The following is an 18,587-nucleotide window of genomic DNA, read 5'->3' as shown; positions in this document are numbered from 1 at the left end:
ATTTATACCGAGCCAAACAATAGTGCTGATTATTAAAAAGTAGTCAACCTGGACCCTATGTTCCCATGTTTCTGTTACTGAGTGTCTGATGTTAACACAATGAACAATCAACAATCTCTGAAACTGGTCCAGTATTAAACCAGAACCAAGCTGTAATGTTACCCTACAGGACTAATGTTCAGCAGCAGTTAGTAACAAGCTGTAATGTTACCCTACAGGACTAATGTTCAGCAGCAGTTAGCGTCACTAAAAGTTCTGTTTTTGCCGCTGACAGACTCGGATTATTATTCTAAGTGTCTGACAACATTATGGGATGGATCCCTACAGAGATAGACCTTTTAGTTAAAGAGTAAGATCATTTTAGTTTAACATGAAACAGCCTGAAATCTCGTATCACCAAACCCAAACCCACCCTTTGAAGGTCTAAGTCTTTTTACAAAAACTGGAAAGATTACTAAAAGCCATACACTCTACTCTGGTTTCCTGGGTCTTTACTTCAAGGGTCTAATGTTAGACATCTGCTAAACTAACCTGTACAAAGAAAGAGCAGAAAGCCCTTATAACATTGAAAAATGTGAACAAACTTGAGGTAACAAAGGTTTTTCCCCAGGGACATGACGGAGGTGGTGCACATCAAGGACAGGAAGGAGGTAATCCACGAGCTGAAGTTTTCCCCGGACGGTTCCTTCCTGGCGGTGGGGTCAAACGACGGGCTGGTGGACGTCTACGCTGTCGGCCAGCGCTACAAGAAGGTGGGCGAGTGCAGCCGCTCGGCGTCCTTCATCACCCACCTGGACTGGTCGGTGGACAGTCGCTTCCTGCAGACCAACGATGGCGTCGGAGAGCGCCTCTTCTACAGGATGCCAGGTACCAAATCACTCAGAGGCATGTAACATGTAACGGCAGCTGAGGGTTGCCAAGTTCCTTTAAAAGCCAATAATAATTGTGATGGCCTTCATAAGCGATGTGAAAAAAAGGACTAACTCTGTATAAGGCTACATTTCCACTGCCAGTTTGGTTTAAAAAGGAATATCTTCTGCTATGTTTCCCCTTGTCCTTTGCCCTGTGTCCTTTTCCTTGTGTCCTTTGCCCTGTGTCCTATGCCCTGTGTCCTTTGTCCTTTTCACTGTGTCCTGTGTCCTTTGCCCTGTGTCCTTTTCCCTGTGTCCTGTGTCCTTTGTCCTTTGCTCTGTGTCCTTTGTCCTGAGTCCTTTGTCCTGTGTCCTGTATCCTTTGTCCTGTGTCCTTTGCCCTGTGTCCTTTTCCCTGTGTCCTTTGTCCTTTGCCCTGTGTCCTGTGTCCTTTTCCCTGTGTCCTTTTCCCTGTGTCCTTTGCCCTGTGTCCTGTGTCCTTTGCCCTGTGTTCTTTTCCCTGTGTCCTTTATCCTTTGCCCTGTGTCCTGTGTCCTTTGCCCTGTGTCCTGTGTCCTTTGCCCTGTGTCCTTTTCCCTGTGTCCTTTGCCCTGTGTCCTGTGTCCTTTGTCCTTTGCCCTTTGTCCTGTATCCTTTGTCCTGTGTCCTGTGTCCTTTGTCCTGTGTCCTGTGTCCTTTGCCCTTTGCCCTTTGCCCTGTGTCCTTTCTCCTGTATCCTGTGTCCTGTGTCCTTTGTTCTGTGTCCTGTGTCCTTTGCCCTGTGTCCTGTGTCCTGACTCCTGTGTCCTGTGTCCTGTGTCCTGACTCCTGTGTCCTGTTTCCTGTGTCCTGCAGCCGGGAAGCTGGTTCCTAAAGAGGAGGCGAAGGCGATCCACTGGATGACGTGGACTGGCGTCATCGGCTCGGAGGTGAACGGCATCTGGCCCAAATACTCCAACGCCACCAACGTGAACTCTGTTGACGCCAACTACAGCAGTGCGGCGCTGGTGACCGGAGACGACCTCGGCCTCGTCAAACTCTTCCGCTTCCCCTGCCTCAAGAAAGGTCGGTCTGCAACCTCTCAGGGAACCTCCAAACCTTTTCAACTTCATTTCAGTTAGAGGAACCCAGGTCGGAAGTCTACAACTGTTATTGTCCTGTACAAATAGTTAGTTACAAGTCTCTCATGTCTAGACCTTCCTCCGCAGCGCTGCACAGGAAGGTCTGTCTAGTCCACACAGCATTCCTGGATGGGAGAAAAACGTGCTCTGGTTTATTGGCATTTCTTTAAACCAATCACAACAGCAATGTTGGAGCCAATAGCATTCACGTTTTGATTTGGCATACATTGTTTTTCCCTCAATTTGTGGAAAACTTACAGTAGGTGTGCATTTTGGCGGGGGGGGGCGAGGGGGGGGTTAGGCGTCCTTCCTCAAGAAAATGTTACATTTTTGTTTTATAAAAAAAGCAATTTCTCCATATATTTTGTGTCTCTTTGTATTCGGTTTGCATCTCTTTCTCACATCATTTTGAACCATTATTATCACCATATCGGTGTCTAAAACGTTAGAAAAGCTAGAGCGGTCAGATATCAGTATCTATCCGAAATCTGCATCGTCATTCGATCGTTTAAGAACTGGTTTCGGTACCCAACCCGATTCATAACGTTAAATGCTTGTGAAATGTTGTCAGCTGAAGCCAAACAGATTGGATAGGGTTTCTAGGGGATTCAGATTTGATCAAATGTTCCTGTAGCAGAGTTGTTTCTCGCAGCTGTCGGATCAAACTGCGTCTTGTTTTTACTCTGTAAACTCTCTGCGTCTTCTTCCTCCAACAGGAGCCAAGTTTAAGAAGTACATCGGCCACTCTGCCCATGTGACCAACGTCCGCTGGTCCAACGACCTGCAGTGGGTCGTCAGCACCGGTGGTGCCGACCATGCCGTCTTCCAGTGGCGCTTCCTGCCCGAGGGCGTCATGAACGGCGTCCTGGAGCCCCTCCTCCAAGGTAACACCGAGGGTTACTACTTCTGGCTGCAATTATAACGATTATCTTCATGGTGGATTAATGTGTGGATTATTGTCTGGATGAATGGATGAGTTGTTCTGTCTCTAAAATGTGGATCAGTGTTTCCTAAAAGCCCAAGATGACATCCTCACGTCTTTTTTTGTCCACAACTCAAATATATTCAGTTTCCTGTCCCAGAGGAGAGAAGAAACTAGAAAATATTCACATTTAACAAGCTGACATCACACACGTTTACCTGTTTTTACATTAAAAAAAATGACTCAAACTTGAATTGGATTATCAGAATAGTTGAAAATGTATTTAATGGTTGACAAAAACGTTGGAAAAATGGAAACTATTAAACAATGTGTCACTTTCATGTAGATACATTTCCTCAGTTTTGTTATTTTAGATAATAATTTTCAGTCAAATTGAAAGTAGTATTATTCCCTGTTGGTTCAGAGGGTTACGCCGACTCCAACAGCGGCGAGTCAGACTCAGACGTGTCGGACGTCCCGGAGCTCGACTCGGACATCGAACAGGAAGCTCAGACCAGCTACGAACGTCAGGTCTGTCTCTCTGTCTGTCTGTCTGTCTGTCTGTCTCTCTCTCTCTCTGTCTGTCTCTCTGTGTGTCTGTCTATCTGTCTGTGTGTGTGTGTGTGTGTGTGTGTGTGTGTGTGTGTGTATCTGTCTGTCTGTCTGTCTGTCTGTCAGTCGGTCTGTCTCTCTCTGTCTGTCTCTCTCTCTGTCTGTCTGCCTAGCTGCCTGCCTGTCTGTCTGTCTGCCTGTCTGTCTGACTCTCCTGTCTCTCTCTCTGCAGGTGTATAAGGAGGACCTTCCTCAGCTCAGGAAGAAGCTGATTGGTTCCCTGAAGCGTCAGAAAGCTCCGGAGGAGGGGCTTCGTCTGCAGTTTGTTCATGGGTAAAAACAGACACCAATCTTTCTCTAAAACTATTGGAGCTAAAAACAAAGCGGCAACGTCCTCCGTACTCCTGCTGCAGGGCTCTGTTTTTCTGCATGAAGTGACCTTTATTGTGGCGGTCTTGTTTCCTGTTTCCTGCAGGTACCGGGGCTTTGACTGCCGTAACAACCTGTTCTACAGTCAGAGCGGCGAGGTGGTGTACCACGTGGCGGCCGTGGCCGTCGTCTACAGCCGCCTGCAGCACAGTCAGAGGTTTTATCTTGGCCACGACGACGACATCCTCAGCCTCACCGTGCACCCACTCAAAGACTACGTGGCCTCCGCTCAGGTACGCCCCCCGGCCAATCAGAGCGCAGTGTGTTAGCATCAGACTGCCTGAGACTCTAATTGGCTGTCTGTGTGTTCAGGTTGGCAGAGACCCGGCCGTCCACGTCTGGGACGTCCAGACTCTGAAGTGTCTGTCGCTGCTGAAGGGACACCACAGCAGAGGGGTGTGTGCTCTGGAGTTCACAGGTACGTTGCCATGGTAATCGAAATCCAAATCAGTTTTCGAATGCCTCATTTTATTTTTAAACATCTCTGTCTTCCGTCATCAAGGGGTGGGAATCACCAGAGGCCTCACCATACGATATCATCACGATACTTATGTCACGATACAATATTATTTTGATTTTAAACATTTTGCAATATTCTGCGATATATTGCAATTTATTACCTTTTTCCAATTTCAAATGATGTCCCCAAAGGAAACTTTGGGGACATCTGTTTTTTCTAAAAAGATAAATGTCTCTGTTTGTTCATCTCACTTCAATTGTATTGCTGCAAAATGGGATTGTCCAGCAGACAAACTGACCAACACATATATGATAAAAGATTGATACTTTGTGTATACTTTGCGTTTGTGTATCGATACAGTGTTGTCACGGAAAATATTGCAATTCTATGCTGTATTGATTTTTTCCCCCACCGCTACTGTTAGAAGCAGAAGAGTGCACAGCAGCTGACAGAAATAATTTACAGTTCCTAAACTTAAAGGGTAACTTTATTTGTGTGTCTAAGTGTCTGATGGTAACAACAATCTTTGAAATGTGTCCAGTATTGAGCGAGAACGCTGTAACCGGCAGCCATGATCTGGGCTGTTGGTTACAGAGTCTGAAACTGGTCCAGTATTAAACCAGAACCAAGCTGTAATGTTACCCTACAGGACTAATGTTCAGCAGCAGTTAGTAACAAGCTGTAATGTTACCCTACAGGACTAATGTTCAGCAGCAGTTAGTAACAAGCTGTAATGTTACCCTACAGGACTAATGTTCAGCAGCAGTTAGTAACAAGCTGTAATGTTACCCTACAGGACTAATGTTCAGCAGCAGTTAGTAACAAGCTGTAATGTTACCCTACAGGACTAATGTTCAGCAGCAGTTAGTAACAAGCTGTAATGTTACCCTACAGGACTAATGTTCAGCAGCAGTTAGTAACAAGCTGTAATGTTACCCTACAGGACTAATGTTCAGCAGCAGTTAGAGTCACTAAAAGTTCTGTTGTTGCTGCTGACAGACTCAGATTATTATTCTAAGTGTCTGACAACATTATTATGAACAAGTAGGCACCATTTTTCATCCCAGAATCACTGTGTGTTCACAGATTTCAGTTTATAAAGAAGGAAGTCACAGTGAGAGGAGTTTTTGTGTGTGAGGTTTTGTAAATGCAGCTTCTAATGTCAAAGTCTCTGTATCTCATCTTTTTTTTAATCTTGTCTCTCTTGTATATCTTGCATCTTGTATTTCATTCTCTCTCTGTCTCAGCGGACGGAAAGAGTTTGATCTCGGTGGGAATCGATGAATTTCACTCCATCGTCATCTGGGACTGGAAGAAAGGAGAGAGGCTGGCCAAGGCCAGGTACACCTGTTTACCCTTTTACCTTTTTACGCGTTACCCTGTTTATCTGTTCACCTTTCCAACCTTTTCACCTTCCTGTTGGAAGACAGATAGAGCTGTGTATCGTCTGCGTAACAGTGAAAGCTTGGAGCTGAGAGACACAGACAGAAAGGAAGTCAGAAACTTTTGAGAGACGGACTAACATGTTGTTTTGAGTCTGAACGTGAGCTTTCTTGTTGATAATAATACAATCTGAAACTAAGAGCAGACTTTAAGCTGTTTTCTGTTCCTTTAGGGGTCACAAAGAGAAAACCTTTGTGGTGAAGAGCAACCCCTTCAGGATGGACAAACTGGTGACTGTCGGCATCAAACACATCAAGTTCTGGCAACATTCAGGTAAACTCGGTTTCCTCTTCCTCACTTACTGTTTCCTTACTTCCTGTTGACCTGAAGCACTTGTTCATCCTCCGGTTAGTGCTGTGGATGAAGAGGAAGTTCAGAAGTTATCAGTTAGACAACAAGAAGATTCTACTGATTGGTCAACTAAATGTCTTATATTTACTTTTCTTATAATTTATCTGTTTATAATTATATATATATATTCCTTTTCTAGAATGTAACCCTGTTACCCCAGGGGATCAATAAAGTATGCCTAATTTGAAAAGTGTAAAAAAAACGTGTCACAAAAAAGTATAAAAACAATGCTTCAAAAGCGTAAGAATTAACAGTGAAAAAATGCATAAAAAAATTCCAAAAGCAGCAAAAACAACCTACAAGTTACACAGATACACAGAATATATTTAGGTGAATCATTGTAAAAACATTCTGGTGAAGAGAATCTATTTTAAAGGTCCTATGACATGCTGCTTTTTGGATGCTTTTATATAGACCTTAGTGGTCCCCTAATACTGTATCTGAAGTCTCTTTTATATAGACCTTAGTGGTCCCCTAATACTGTATCTGAAGTCTCTTTTATATAGACCTTAGTGGTCCCCTAATACTGTATCTGAAGTCTCTTTATATAGACCTTAGTGGTCCCCTAATACTGTATCTGAAGTCTCTTTTATATAGACCTTAGTGGTCCCCTAATACTGTATCTGAAGTCTCTTTTATATAGACCTTAGTGGTCCACTAATACTGTATCTGAAGTCTCTTTTTATAGGCCTTAGTGGTCCCCTAATACTGTATCTGAAGTCTCTTTTATATAGACCTTAGTGGTCTTAGTGTGGTCTTGACCAACTGCCACTTTGCTCGTTTGAAAGCCATGATGTCTCTCTCTTTCTCATGGGGGGGTCAAATTCTCTGGGCGGGCAAAGCAGAGAAAGGGGAGGTAACCTTTCCCCTTATGACGTCATAAAGGGAAGATTCCAGATCGGCCCATCAAAGCTTTCATTTTCTCAAAGGCAGAGCAGGATACCCAGGGCTCGGTTTAAACCTATCACCATTTCTAGCCACTGGGGGGCCATAGGCAGGCTGGGGGAACTCATATTAATGTTAAAAAACCTCATAAAGTGACATTTTCATGCCATGGGACCTCTTTAAAATCAGCGGAATAAACGATACATACGGTACATAAATCAAATTGTGTTCCCCTCCTCTATTGTATGGTTGTTGATGAAAAAGAACTCATTTTGGATGAGTGAGTGATGGTCACGCTGTGGTCCTGCAGGTGGCGGTCTGACATTTAAACGGGGGATTTTCGGGAACCTGGGGAAACAGGAGACGATGATGTCGGCCTGTTACGGCAGGTCAGAGGACCTGGTGTTCTCCGGAGCGACTAACGGAGACGTTTACATCTGGAGAGACACCACGCTCATCAAGACCGTCAAAGCCCACGACGGCCCCGTGTTTGCCATGTGCTCCCTGGACAAGGTAATGTTGTTGTAAATTATAGATCCGATGCCAAGGCCAGATTAATGGCTCGGACCCAAACGCCAGCTGCCCTTTTCAAATACTTTTCCTGTTTCTCTTCAAATATGTATGTATGTAAGTATGACAAACTCCCTTAAAATCTTAGAATTAGAAGGTTAATGTGCTTGAAAAGAGTTCAACACACATAAAACCAGAGTAAGTTACGGACAGCTTACTGAACATTTCCTTTGCCTGGTGTCGCCTTATATCTGCCAAAAGAGACTTCCCCCTTCAAAAGAAATCCTCCAATAAGTTTTCAAGACATGCTGCTTAAAAATCCAATTGGATACGTTTGAGTCTAAGGACCTCCTTCTTAGGGAAGTCCCTTGTTGATGTCATATTGCTGACTCTGCTCTCTTTTAGCTGACTTCGCATCTCCCTCGCCAACTGCCTCAGGCTTTGGCTTTGTGCCAGTCTCTGACTGTAGCTGGTAACTGCATGTGCAGTGATGTGGCTATGGGGAGGTGAACCTGTGATTTCTTTCTGGCAGACACAAGACGTCACCTGTCTATACCTCAAAGGTGCACATCTTATGCTTGCCCCTTTAATTATATGCTTAATATATTATACATTTTTATAGTTGCCGATTATACTGATCAATGAATTTTTCAGAGAGACCGAGATGTTGTGTTTGTCCTTCTTTTCTTTTGGCCGAGCATCTCTACCGCAGCCCTGCAAACTGTCGGTTGCTGTAAACAGGCAAGAGGCCGTAAACTGTCAGAAACTGCAGTAAAAACCCAGATTGAGACGCAGATTCTGAATGAGCTGTAAACATGTCCAAAGAATGCTTCTAAAACCTGAATAATACCAAAATATCACACACGTCTTCATCTGAAAATGATTCATTCAGAAAAAGGATTTATTCTGAATATCCAAACAGAACTACATGACTTGTACACACTCAAAAGTGGAGGTACGAGACAAGAACATCTCTGTACAGGTGCACTTTTTAATATGTTTCCTTTAGAGTACAGTATTGTTTTTTACGAGTTCAAAACTGTACCTTTTGGCTAATTTAAGGGTACAAAATGAAATAAAAGGGTACACAATTGTCTTTAAAAAGGGTACCTCTCCTGGGACAAGCATTTGTACTCTTTTAGGTAGACAACGGTACTTCTGTTCCTGAATATCACATTCAGAGTATTGCCGTATTGAGAGTAAGCGTGTGATCATGGTGTGCATGGGAAGGTGCTGAGTGCTGTTTGTGTGTGCAGGGCTTTGTGACGGGGGGGAAGGACGGCATCGTGGAGCTCTGGGACGACATGTTCGAGAGATGTCTGAAGACGTACGCCATCAAGAGAGGAGCACTGTCTCCGTCCTCTAAAGGTCTCATCCTCCTTTCTTACTGATTAGTCTTCATGGGCCAGGAGACGTAGAAGTAATCAGAATCAGAAAAGCTTTATTGCCAAGTACGTTTTTTACACATACAAGGAATTAGTTTTGGTGTTGGTGCACGTCACACATTCTCTAAAATAAGTTAAACAAGCAGGTTAAAACAGAACAAACAATATAAGTATATATATATATATATATATACATACACACACAGAATGTATTAAAAATAAGAGAGTAAGAATTCTAGTAAGATTAAGTACAGTGGCATGTAAAGCCAGAGGGGGGGGGGGGGGGGTGTGGGGAGAGTCGGGGTGGTTTCCGGGCCTTGTTAATAAGGCTAGTGGCAGAGGGGAAAAAGCTGTTCATGTGACATTAGGTTTTGGTCCTGATGGACCTCAGCCTCCTGCCAGAGGGGAGTGGCTCAAAGAGTTTGTGTCTGGGGTGGGAGGGGTCGGCCACAATCTTTCCAGCACGCTTCAGAGTCCTGGTGGCATAAAGGTCCTGGAGCGGCGGCAGATTGCAGCCAATCACCTTCTCTGCTGACCGAATGACACGCTGCAGTCTGCCCTTGTCCTTGGCTGTGCTAGCAGCGTACCAGATGGTGATGGAGGATGTGAGAACAGTCTGCCCTTGTCCTTGGCTGTGCTAGCAGCGTACCAGATGGTGATGGAGGATGTGAGGATGGACTCAATGATGGCTGTGTAGAAGTGCACCATCATTGTCTTTGGCAGGTTGAATTTCTTCAGCTGCCGCAGGAAGTACATCCTCTGTTGTGCTTTCTTGACGAGGGAGCTGATGTTCAGCTCCCACTTGAGGTCCTGGGAGATGGTAGTTCCCAGGAAGTGGAATGACTCCATAGTGTCAATTGTGGAGCCACAGAGGGTGATGGGGGCAGGTGGGGCTGGGTTCTTCCTGAAGTCCACAACCATCTCCACTGTCTTTAGAGCGTTGAGCTCTAGATTGTTTAGCTTGCACCAGGTCACCAGGTGGTCAGCCTCCCACCTGTAGGCAGACTCGTCTCCATCAGAGATGAGTCTGATGATGGAGGTGTCATCTGCAAACTTCAGAAGCTTGACAGACTGGTGACTGGAGGTGCAGCTGTTGGTGTAGAATAATAATAATAATAATATGTGTGTCTCTGTGTCTCTGTTTCTGTGACTTTGTGTATTTATGTCTCAATGTCTCTGTGTCTGTGCGTGGTGTTTCAGGTCTGCTGCTGGAGGACAACCCGTCCATCAGAGCCATCACGCTGGGACACGGTCACATCCTGCTGGGAACCAAGAACGGAGAAATCCTGGAGATTGACAAGAGTGGCCCCATGACGCTGCTGGTTCAGGTCAGACTCTCTCAAACATCAATGTCACGCCAGGGTTTTCATCTCATCAGACGAGTCTCAGAGACAGTGACACGGTCTCTAACGTTGTTGTTTGTGTTGTGTGTTGTGTTCAGGGACACATGGAGGGGGAGGTGTGGGGGTTGGCAGCTCACCCTCTACTTCCTGTCTGTGCCACCGTCAGCGACGACAAAACTCTGAGGATCTGGGAGCTGTCAGCCAATCACCGCATGGTCGCCGTCCGCAAACTCAAGAAGGGTGAAAACATGAAGCTGTGTGTGTGTGTGTGTGTTTCTGTGTGTGTGTGTGTGTGTGTGTGTGTGTGTAAACTGTTTCTGTGTGTAAACTGTGTGTGTGTGTGTTTCTGTGTGTAAACTGTGTGTGTGTGTGTGTTTCTGTGTGTAAACTGTGTGTGTGTGTGTGTGTGTGTGTGTGTGTGTGTAAACTGTGTGTGTGTGTGTATCTCTGTGTATAAACTGTGTGTGTGTGTGTGTGTGTGTGTGTCTGTGTGTGTGTGTGTGTGTGTGTGTTTGTTTCCTGTCAGGCGGGCGGTGCTGTGCCTTCTCCCCCGACGGTAAAGCTCTGGCGGTGGGTCTGAACGACGGCTGCTTCCTGGTGGTGAACGCCGACACGCTGGAGGACATGGTGACCTTCCACCACCGCCGGGAACTCATCTCCGACATCTGCTTCTCCCGAGGTACCTGAACGCAGCACGCTGAGCATAACCAGGACTTCAAAGTTACTTTAAAGCCACATACTAAAGGAAACGTCGAAAAAGTAAGGGACAAAAAGACTATGTGTGTGTTTCAGACGCAGGGAAGTACCTGGCCGTGGCGTCCCATGACTCCTTCGTGGACATCTACAACGTGCTGACTAGTAAGAGAGTGGGCATCTGTAAAGGAGCCGGCAGCTACATCACACACATCGACTGGGACTCTCGAGGTGAACACCTGTGCTACGCTAACACGCTAACTGTTAGCAGTAGAGGCTAATGGAGGAGCACTACGTAGTTACCAAAACTACACGTTTACACATGAAAACAGAATCATTTTTAGCTGCAGAAACAGTGATGACTTAATGCTTTCTTTAAGACACTTTGCTAAAAGGGGACAGGCCCCTGACCCAAAAGAGACACAAAATGACAACTTGGAGGCATAAAACAATCCAAAAAAGGACTCAAAACGACCACAAAGAGAAGCCAAATGACCACAGAGAGTTTGCAGTGTTGATGAAATGCTCTGACTGTGGGTGAAGCTTGATGCAGTGTGTCTTTGTGTCTGTGGACAGGTAAACTGCTGCAGGTGAACACCGGTGCTAAAGAGCAGCTGTTCTTCGAGGCTCCGCGAGGACGCAAACAGAACATCAGCATGGCCGAGGTCAGTCTGCCGCCGGTGTCTTTCAAGTTCTATACTTCATTGCCATGTCAACACAGTTGGTTGGAATTTGTCTTGGTGTCAGTCAGGTTTAAAAAAAAAAAACGATATACAGTGGGGCAAAAAAGTATTTAGTCAGCCACCAATTGTGCAAGTTCTCCCACTTAAAAAGATGAGATAATCTTCATCATAGGTACACTTGAACTATGAGAGACAAAATGAGAAAAAATAATCCAGAAAATCACATTGTAGGAATTTTAATGAATTTATTTGCAAATTATGGTGGAAAATAAGTATTTGGTCAATAACAAAAGTTCATCTCAATACTTTGTTATATACCCTTGTTGGCAATGACAGAGGTCAAACGTTTCCTGTAAGTCTTCACAAGGTTTTCACACACTGTTGCTGGTATTTTGGCCCATTCCTCCATGCAGATCTCCTCTAGAGCAGTGATGTTTTGGGGCTGTCACTGGGCAACATGGACCTTCAACTCCATCCAAAGATTTTCTATGGGGTTGAGATCTGGAGACTGGCTAGGCCACTCCAGGACCTTGAAATGCTTCTTTCGAAGCCACTCCTTCGTTCCCCGGGCGGTGTGTTTGGGATCATTGTCATGCTGAAAGACCCAGCCACGTTTCATCTTCAATGCCCTTGCTGATGGAAGGAGGTTTTCACTCAAAATCTCACGATACATGGCCCCATTCATTCTTTCCTTTACACGGATCAGTCGTCCTGGTCCCTTTGCAGAAAAACAGCCCCAAAGCATGATGTTTCCACCTCCATGGTTCACAGTAGGTATGGTGTTCTTTGGATGCAACTCAGCATTCTTTCCCCTCCCAATCCTCTTCTGGATCATCCAAATGCTCTCTAGAAAACTCCAGACGGTCCTGGACATGTACTGGCTTAAGCAGGGGGACACGTCTGGCACTGCAGGATTTGAGTCCCTGGCGGCGTAGTGTGTTACTGATGGTAGCCTTTGTTACTTTGGTCCCAGCTCTCTGCAGGTCATTCACTAGGTCCCCCCGTGTGGTTCTGGGATTTTTGCTCACCGTTCTTGTGATCATTTTGACCCCACAGGGTGAGATCTTGCGTGGAGCCCCAGATCCAGCCCGGAGATTATTAGTGGACTTGTATGTCTTCCATTTTCTTATAATTGCTCCCACAGTTGATTTCTTCACACCAAGCTGCTTACCTATTGCAGATTCAGTCTTCCCAGCCTGGTGCAGGTCTACAATTTTGTTTCTGGTGTCCTTTGACAGCTCTTTGGTCTTGGCCATAGTGGAGTTTGGAGTGTGACTGTTTGAGGTTGTGGACAGGTGTCTTTTATACTGATAACAAGTTCAAACAGGTGCCATTAATACAGGTAACGAGTGGAGGACAGAGGAGCCTCTTAAAGAAGAAGTTACAGGTCTGTGAGAGCCTGTAGAGACCTTGTGCTGTTGCAACTTCCCATAAAGTGTCTGGTGCAGTCTATAAATATTTGAATAAGGTGCATTTAGTCCAGGTTTACTCTGCAAGGTGCCTGAGCATTAAGGAGCCTAATAGTACCAGGGTAAGTACTGTTACTGAGCATTAAGGAGCCTAATAGTACCAGGGTAAGTACTGTTACAAAAGTGGGATGTTTGGCCTCTGAGACTTTGAACTCTCTTTCCAGAAGGCAGTAGTTGGAAGAGGGACCTGGCAGGGTAGGAGGGGTCGTCTAGCACTTTCTGCACTTTATGGCTGGTCCACGTGGCGTAGATAAGAGGCTTCAGATGGGATGGCATGACCTATAATTTCCTCTGGGGTTTCTGTTTTTTTTTCCGTTTCACACATCTGTCTGTGTTTCCCGTTTAAGAAGTTGGACTGGGTGATGTGTGTGTGTGTTTCCAGTTTGAGAAGTTGGAGTGGGCGAGCTGGACGTCTGTTCTGGGTCCGAGCTGTGAGGGAATATGGCCGACGCTCAGCTTCGTCAACACCGCCTCGCTCACCAAAGATGGCAAACTGCTCGCCACCGGGGACGACTTTGGCTTCCTCAAACTCTTCAGCTTCCCATCCAGGGTCAGACGCCGCTTTCTCAAACTTTAAAACCAATAAAAAACAGCAACTTACGGACCACCTAAAGCCCAAAATATCCCCAAAATGTTTTCTTCTTCTCAGTCTGACTTGTCTCTGTTCTCCGTAACGGTCCGTCCTCAGGGCCAGTTTGCCAGGTTTAAGAAGTACGTGGGCCACAGCACCAACGTGACCAACGTGCGCTGGTCCAATGACGACGCGGTGCTGCTGTCGGTGGGCGGGGCCGATACGGCGCTGATGATCTGGAGCCGAGAGCCGCCGGGTCACAAAGAGAGCAAAGCCGTGGACAGCGAGGAGTCAGATGACGACACCGAGGAGGACGGAGGTAACAACACAGAGACTCACCGCAGGGCTTTTATTCTGAAAGTCTCCCCGCTGGGAGTCTGAGTCCAAGGTTCTCACGTTGTTTTCAGGGTACGACAGCGACGTGGCCCGGGAGAAGACGGTGGACTACGTCACCAAGATCTACTCGGCCAGCATCAGGAACATGACAGGAACCAGACCTCACCTGCAGCACAAAGAAGTTCCTGTGGAGGAGAGGTACACACATACACAGGCACGCACGCATGCACACACACACACACACACACACACACACACACATACACACACAGGCACGCACGCATGCACACACAGGCACGCACGCATGCACACACACACACACACACACACACACACACACATACACACACAGGCACGCACGCATGCACACACACACACACACACACACACACACACACTCAGACAGAGACATACACATACACACACACACACAGGCACGCACACACACATACACACAGACAGAGACACACACACACACAAACAGAGACACACACACACAGATACACACACACACACAAACACACATACACACACACACACACACACACACACACACACACACACACACACACACACACACACACACACACACACACACACACACACACACAGGCACGCACGCATGCACACACAGGCACGCACGCATGCACACACACACACACACACACACACACACACACACACACACACACACACACACACACACACACACACACACACACACACACACACACACACACATACACACACTCAGACAGAGACATACACATACACACACACACACAGGCACGCACACACACATACACACAGACAGAGACACACACACACACAAACAGAGACACACACACACACACACAGGCACGCACACACACATACACACAGACAGAGACACACACACACACAAACAGAGACACACACACACACACACACACACACACACACACATACACACAGACAGAGACACACACACGCACAGAGACGCACACACACACACACACTGACACACACACACACAGACAGAGACACACACACAATTCAATTAAATTGTATTTATAGTATCAAATCATAACAAGAGTTATCTCGAGACATTTTACAGATAGAGTAGGTCTAGACCACACTCTATAATTTACAGAGACCCAACAATTCTGTCTGACGGTGCTGGTTGGGGGGGTGATGAACAGTGGCAACAATAGTCATAATAAAGATAATGGAACAGTGACTACAAATGGTAGTCATGGTAGTTCATGTCATAACAGGGCACTGCAGGGCATTACAGTATGTAGCATGGCACAGCACAGCATAGCAGGACGCAGCAGGACACTGCAGGGCACCGCAGAGCGTAGCAGGGTGTAGCAGGGTGTAGCAGGGAGTGCAGCAGGACCGGAGACATCTGCAACCAATATCTTGGTGCCATCCTAATCCAAGGAAATATGCTGGAAAAAAAAAAAAACTCCCCAGAGCTAGGTTAGTAACGAGCATTTCTGGGACATGGATGCACCCAGATGGAAAGAGAGAGGAGAGAGAAGCTCAGTGTGTCAGAGGAAGTCCCCCGGCAGTCTAAAACTATAACAGCAGAACTAAGAGAGACAGGTTAAGGAGAGGAGCCTGGTCGGGCTAAAACTCTCCCCACCCGGATCGGCTGTACTGGCCTGCCTCTCTCTACTTTTATTATATTATTGATTATATGGTAATCTGACGACTATGACGAGAAGCAGAGAACAGAAGGGGTGCTGTGGCTGTGCTGCAACTCCTCACTCCCTAACTATAAGTTTTATCAAAGAGGAGCGTTTGAAGTTTACTCTTAAATGTGGTAACGGTGTCTGCCCCCCCCCCCAAACCCAGACTGGGAGCTGGTTCCACAGGAGAGGAGCCTGATAGCTGAAGGCTCTGGCTCCCATTCTACTTTTAGAGACTCTAGGAACCACAAGTAACTCTGAATTCTGGGAGTGTAGTGCTCTAGTGGGACAGTAAGGTACTAAGAGCTCTTCTAGATATGATGGTGCTAGACCATTTAGAGCTTTGTAGGTCAGGAGAAGGATTTTAAATTCAATCCTGGATTTTACAGGAAGCCAACGCAGAGAAACTAATACAGGAGAAATATGATCTCTTTTCTTAGTTCTTGTCAGAACACGTGCTGCAGCATTCTGGATTAGCTGGAGAGTCCTAAGGGACTTATTTGAGCAACCAGACACACACATACACACAGACAGAGACACACACACTCACGCTATAATATTAAAACTATAATGACTTTGATGGACACACACTGTATGTGTTTTGTGTCCAGGCCTCCGGTGAGCCGAGCTGCTCCGCTGCCTGACAAATTGCTGAAGAACAACGTGACCAAGAAGAAGAAGGTGGTGGAGGTCAGTCCTTCGCAACCTTATTTTCTCTATAAACGCTAAAAGTCCTGATTATTTACATGGAGTCTGGTGTAGTTTGGTGATGGTGATTTCGGGGCTGTTTCATGTTAAACTAAAAGGATCTTACTCTTTAACTAAAAGGTCTATCTCTGTAGGGATCCTTTCATAATGTTGTCACACACTTAATAATAATGAATAATAATCTGAGTCTGTCAGCAGTAATAACAGAACTTTTAGTGACTAACTGCTGCTGAACATTAGTCCTGTAGGGTAACATTACAGCTTGTTACTAACTGCTGCTGAACATTAGTCCTGTAGGGTTATACATTTTGATCATATAGACATTTTGAGGTTTTGTTTCCAGGAGCTGGTGTTGGAGCACGTCTTCGGCTACCGAGGCTTCGACTGTCGCAACAACCTGCATTACCTCAACGACGGAGCTGACATCGTCTTCCACACGGCCGCCGCCGTCGTCATCCAGAACCTGTCGGCCGGTCAGTGCAGACACACGCACGCACGCACGTACGCACGCACGCACACACACACACAGAGACACACGCACACACGTACACACACACACACACACACACAGACGCACACACGTACACACACACACAGAGGCACACACACACACACACACACACACACACACACAGAGGCACACACACACACACACGGAGGCACACACACACACACACACACACCTTCTGATGTTAAACGTTTGTTTTTTCACACTTCCTGCTTCCTGTCCGGACAGGAAGCCAGAGTTTCTACCTGGAACACACCGACGACATCCTCTGTCTGACCGTCAACCAACACCCCAAATACCAAAACGTCATCGCTACGGGACAGATCGGTGAGTCCCAGCGAGTCTCAGCTTACACTTACAGTACACGTCCTGCTAACTTCAACTAGCTACAAACAAACAAACATTGCTAACATCAGTCCGTAGGGTTCATATCTGCTACATTACATTACTGTGATTGACCTTTAGGGTTCATATCTGCTACATTACATTACTGTGATTGCCCTGTTTGATGCTTTCTTTTATGAGCGGAGTGTTAAGACGTTTCATAGTTTGATCTGCAACAGAAATGGTGTCAGGCGGATGTCCCGTAACATGATAGCACCATAACGGGAGCGCGCCAATGTTCCCACAGCCCTATGTTCCCACAGCTCTATGTTCCCACAGCTCAATGTTCCCACAGCTCTATATTCCCACAGCCCAATGGTCCCACAGCTCAATGTTCCCACAGCCCAATGGTCCCACAGCCCTATGTTCCCACAGCCCAATGTTCCCACAGCTCTATGTTCCCACAGCCCAATGTTCCCACAGCTCTATGTTCCCACAGCCCTATGTTCCCACAGCTCTATGTTCCCACTAGAGATGCACCGATAGACCAGCCGGTGACCGGAATTGGCCGGTTTTCACGTGCTCGGCCATGACCGGCGAGCGGCAGGTCAGTCTGACATATGACGATTTCATGCTGGTCAATGCTACAATTAGCGGACAACATAAGTTATACGAATTACAGTTCTCAAGGACGCACGCACACACGGACGCGACAGCACGGTCTCTTTTTCCTTTCTCTCAACTTTTCCGCCGTGTGTCGCGCGTACCCACTCGCGGTGTGAAGCGCGTGTCCGCGCTATTCTTGCACATGTAGGAACCTCGTGAATTAACCTGCAACATGTCAGCTGTTTGGACATTCTTCAGCGTGTGTGCAGAAGATAACAAGTTTGCAATATGCAACACCTGCAAGGAGGAAGTAGGGCGTGGAGGGACGACCCCAAAAACCAAAATCACATTTCTTTAGTTGATATCTGATGTGAAAAGAAGGAAATGGTTCTAACGTTGCTCTTTAGATGTGTGTGATTTTCCCACACCAGGAGTAATTTATATCGTTCTGTTTTATAGTGATCCATCATCTGTTCAAAAAATGTTCTGTGTTCTGTGCAAAATGTTCTATTAAAGAAAAGATCCTAACCTAACCTAAAATCGGTATCGGCTGGCCTAACTCAAAGAAAATCGGAAATCTTTTTCATAAATTTGTATCAGATTGTATCCCCCTAACCCTAACCATAAAAAATTGTGGGAGGATAGGGCTTAAATTGAAAGGAAATGTAGGAACATGAGACTTAATTTTGAAAATGTCCTAGAAATGTGAGAACATAGGGCTGTGGGAACATTGAGCTGTGGGAACATAGGGCTGTGGGAAC

General features: G+C 46.1%; 1 protein-coding gene across 1 annotated transcript in view; it reads left to right on the top strand.

The window, feature by feature from the left end:
- Positions 1–18,587, top strand: part of LOC144531397 (echinoderm microtubule-associated protein-like 6) — a 44,754-nt gene that overhangs the window by 11,490 nt on the left and 14,677 nt on the right. The window contains exons 9-30 of the mRNA XM_078271502.1: positions 611–867; positions 1,707–1,916; positions 2,689–2,856; positions 3,319–3,425; positions 3,679–3,779; positions 3,922–4,108; positions 4,188–4,293; positions 5,583–5,676; positions 5,951–6,051; positions 7,325–7,527; positions 8,781–8,892; positions 10,110–10,237; positions 10,351–10,492; positions 10,779–10,931; positions 11,045–11,176; positions 11,522–11,610; positions 13,480–13,647; positions 13,786–13,987; positions 14,076–14,202; positions 16,292–16,370; positions 16,732–16,861; positions 17,125–17,223. Of these exons, the coding sequence (XP_078127628.1) occupies positions 611–867; positions 1,707–1,916; positions 2,689–2,856; positions 3,319–3,425; positions 3,679–3,779; positions 3,922–4,108; positions 4,188–4,293; positions 5,583–5,676; positions 5,951–6,051; positions 7,325–7,527; positions 8,781–8,892; positions 10,110–10,237; positions 10,351–10,492; positions 10,779–10,931; positions 11,045–11,176; positions 11,522–11,610; positions 13,480–13,647; positions 13,786–13,987; positions 14,076–14,202; positions 16,292–16,370; positions 16,732–16,861; positions 17,125–17,223 (3,095 nt within the window). The remainder of the gene's footprint in view (positions 1–610; positions 868–1,706; positions 1,917–2,688; positions 2,857–3,318; positions 3,426–3,678; positions 3,780–3,921; positions 4,109–4,187; positions 4,294–5,582; positions 5,677–5,950; positions 6,052–7,324; positions 7,528–8,780; positions 8,893–10,109; positions 10,238–10,350; positions 10,493–10,778; positions 10,932–11,044; positions 11,177–11,521; positions 11,611–13,479; positions 13,648–13,785; positions 13,988–14,075; positions 14,203–16,291; positions 16,371–16,731; positions 16,862–17,124; positions 17,224–18,587) is intronic.

Source organism: Sander vitreus, chromosome 2 (assembly GCF_031162955.1).
Source record: "Sander vitreus isolate 19-12246 chromosome 2, sanVit1, whole genome shotgun sequence".
Taxonomy (NCBI): Eukaryota; Metazoa; Chordata; class Actinopteri; order Perciformes; family Percidae; genus Sander; species Sander vitreus.
This window is presented reverse-complemented; position numbering and strand designations above follow the sequence as displayed.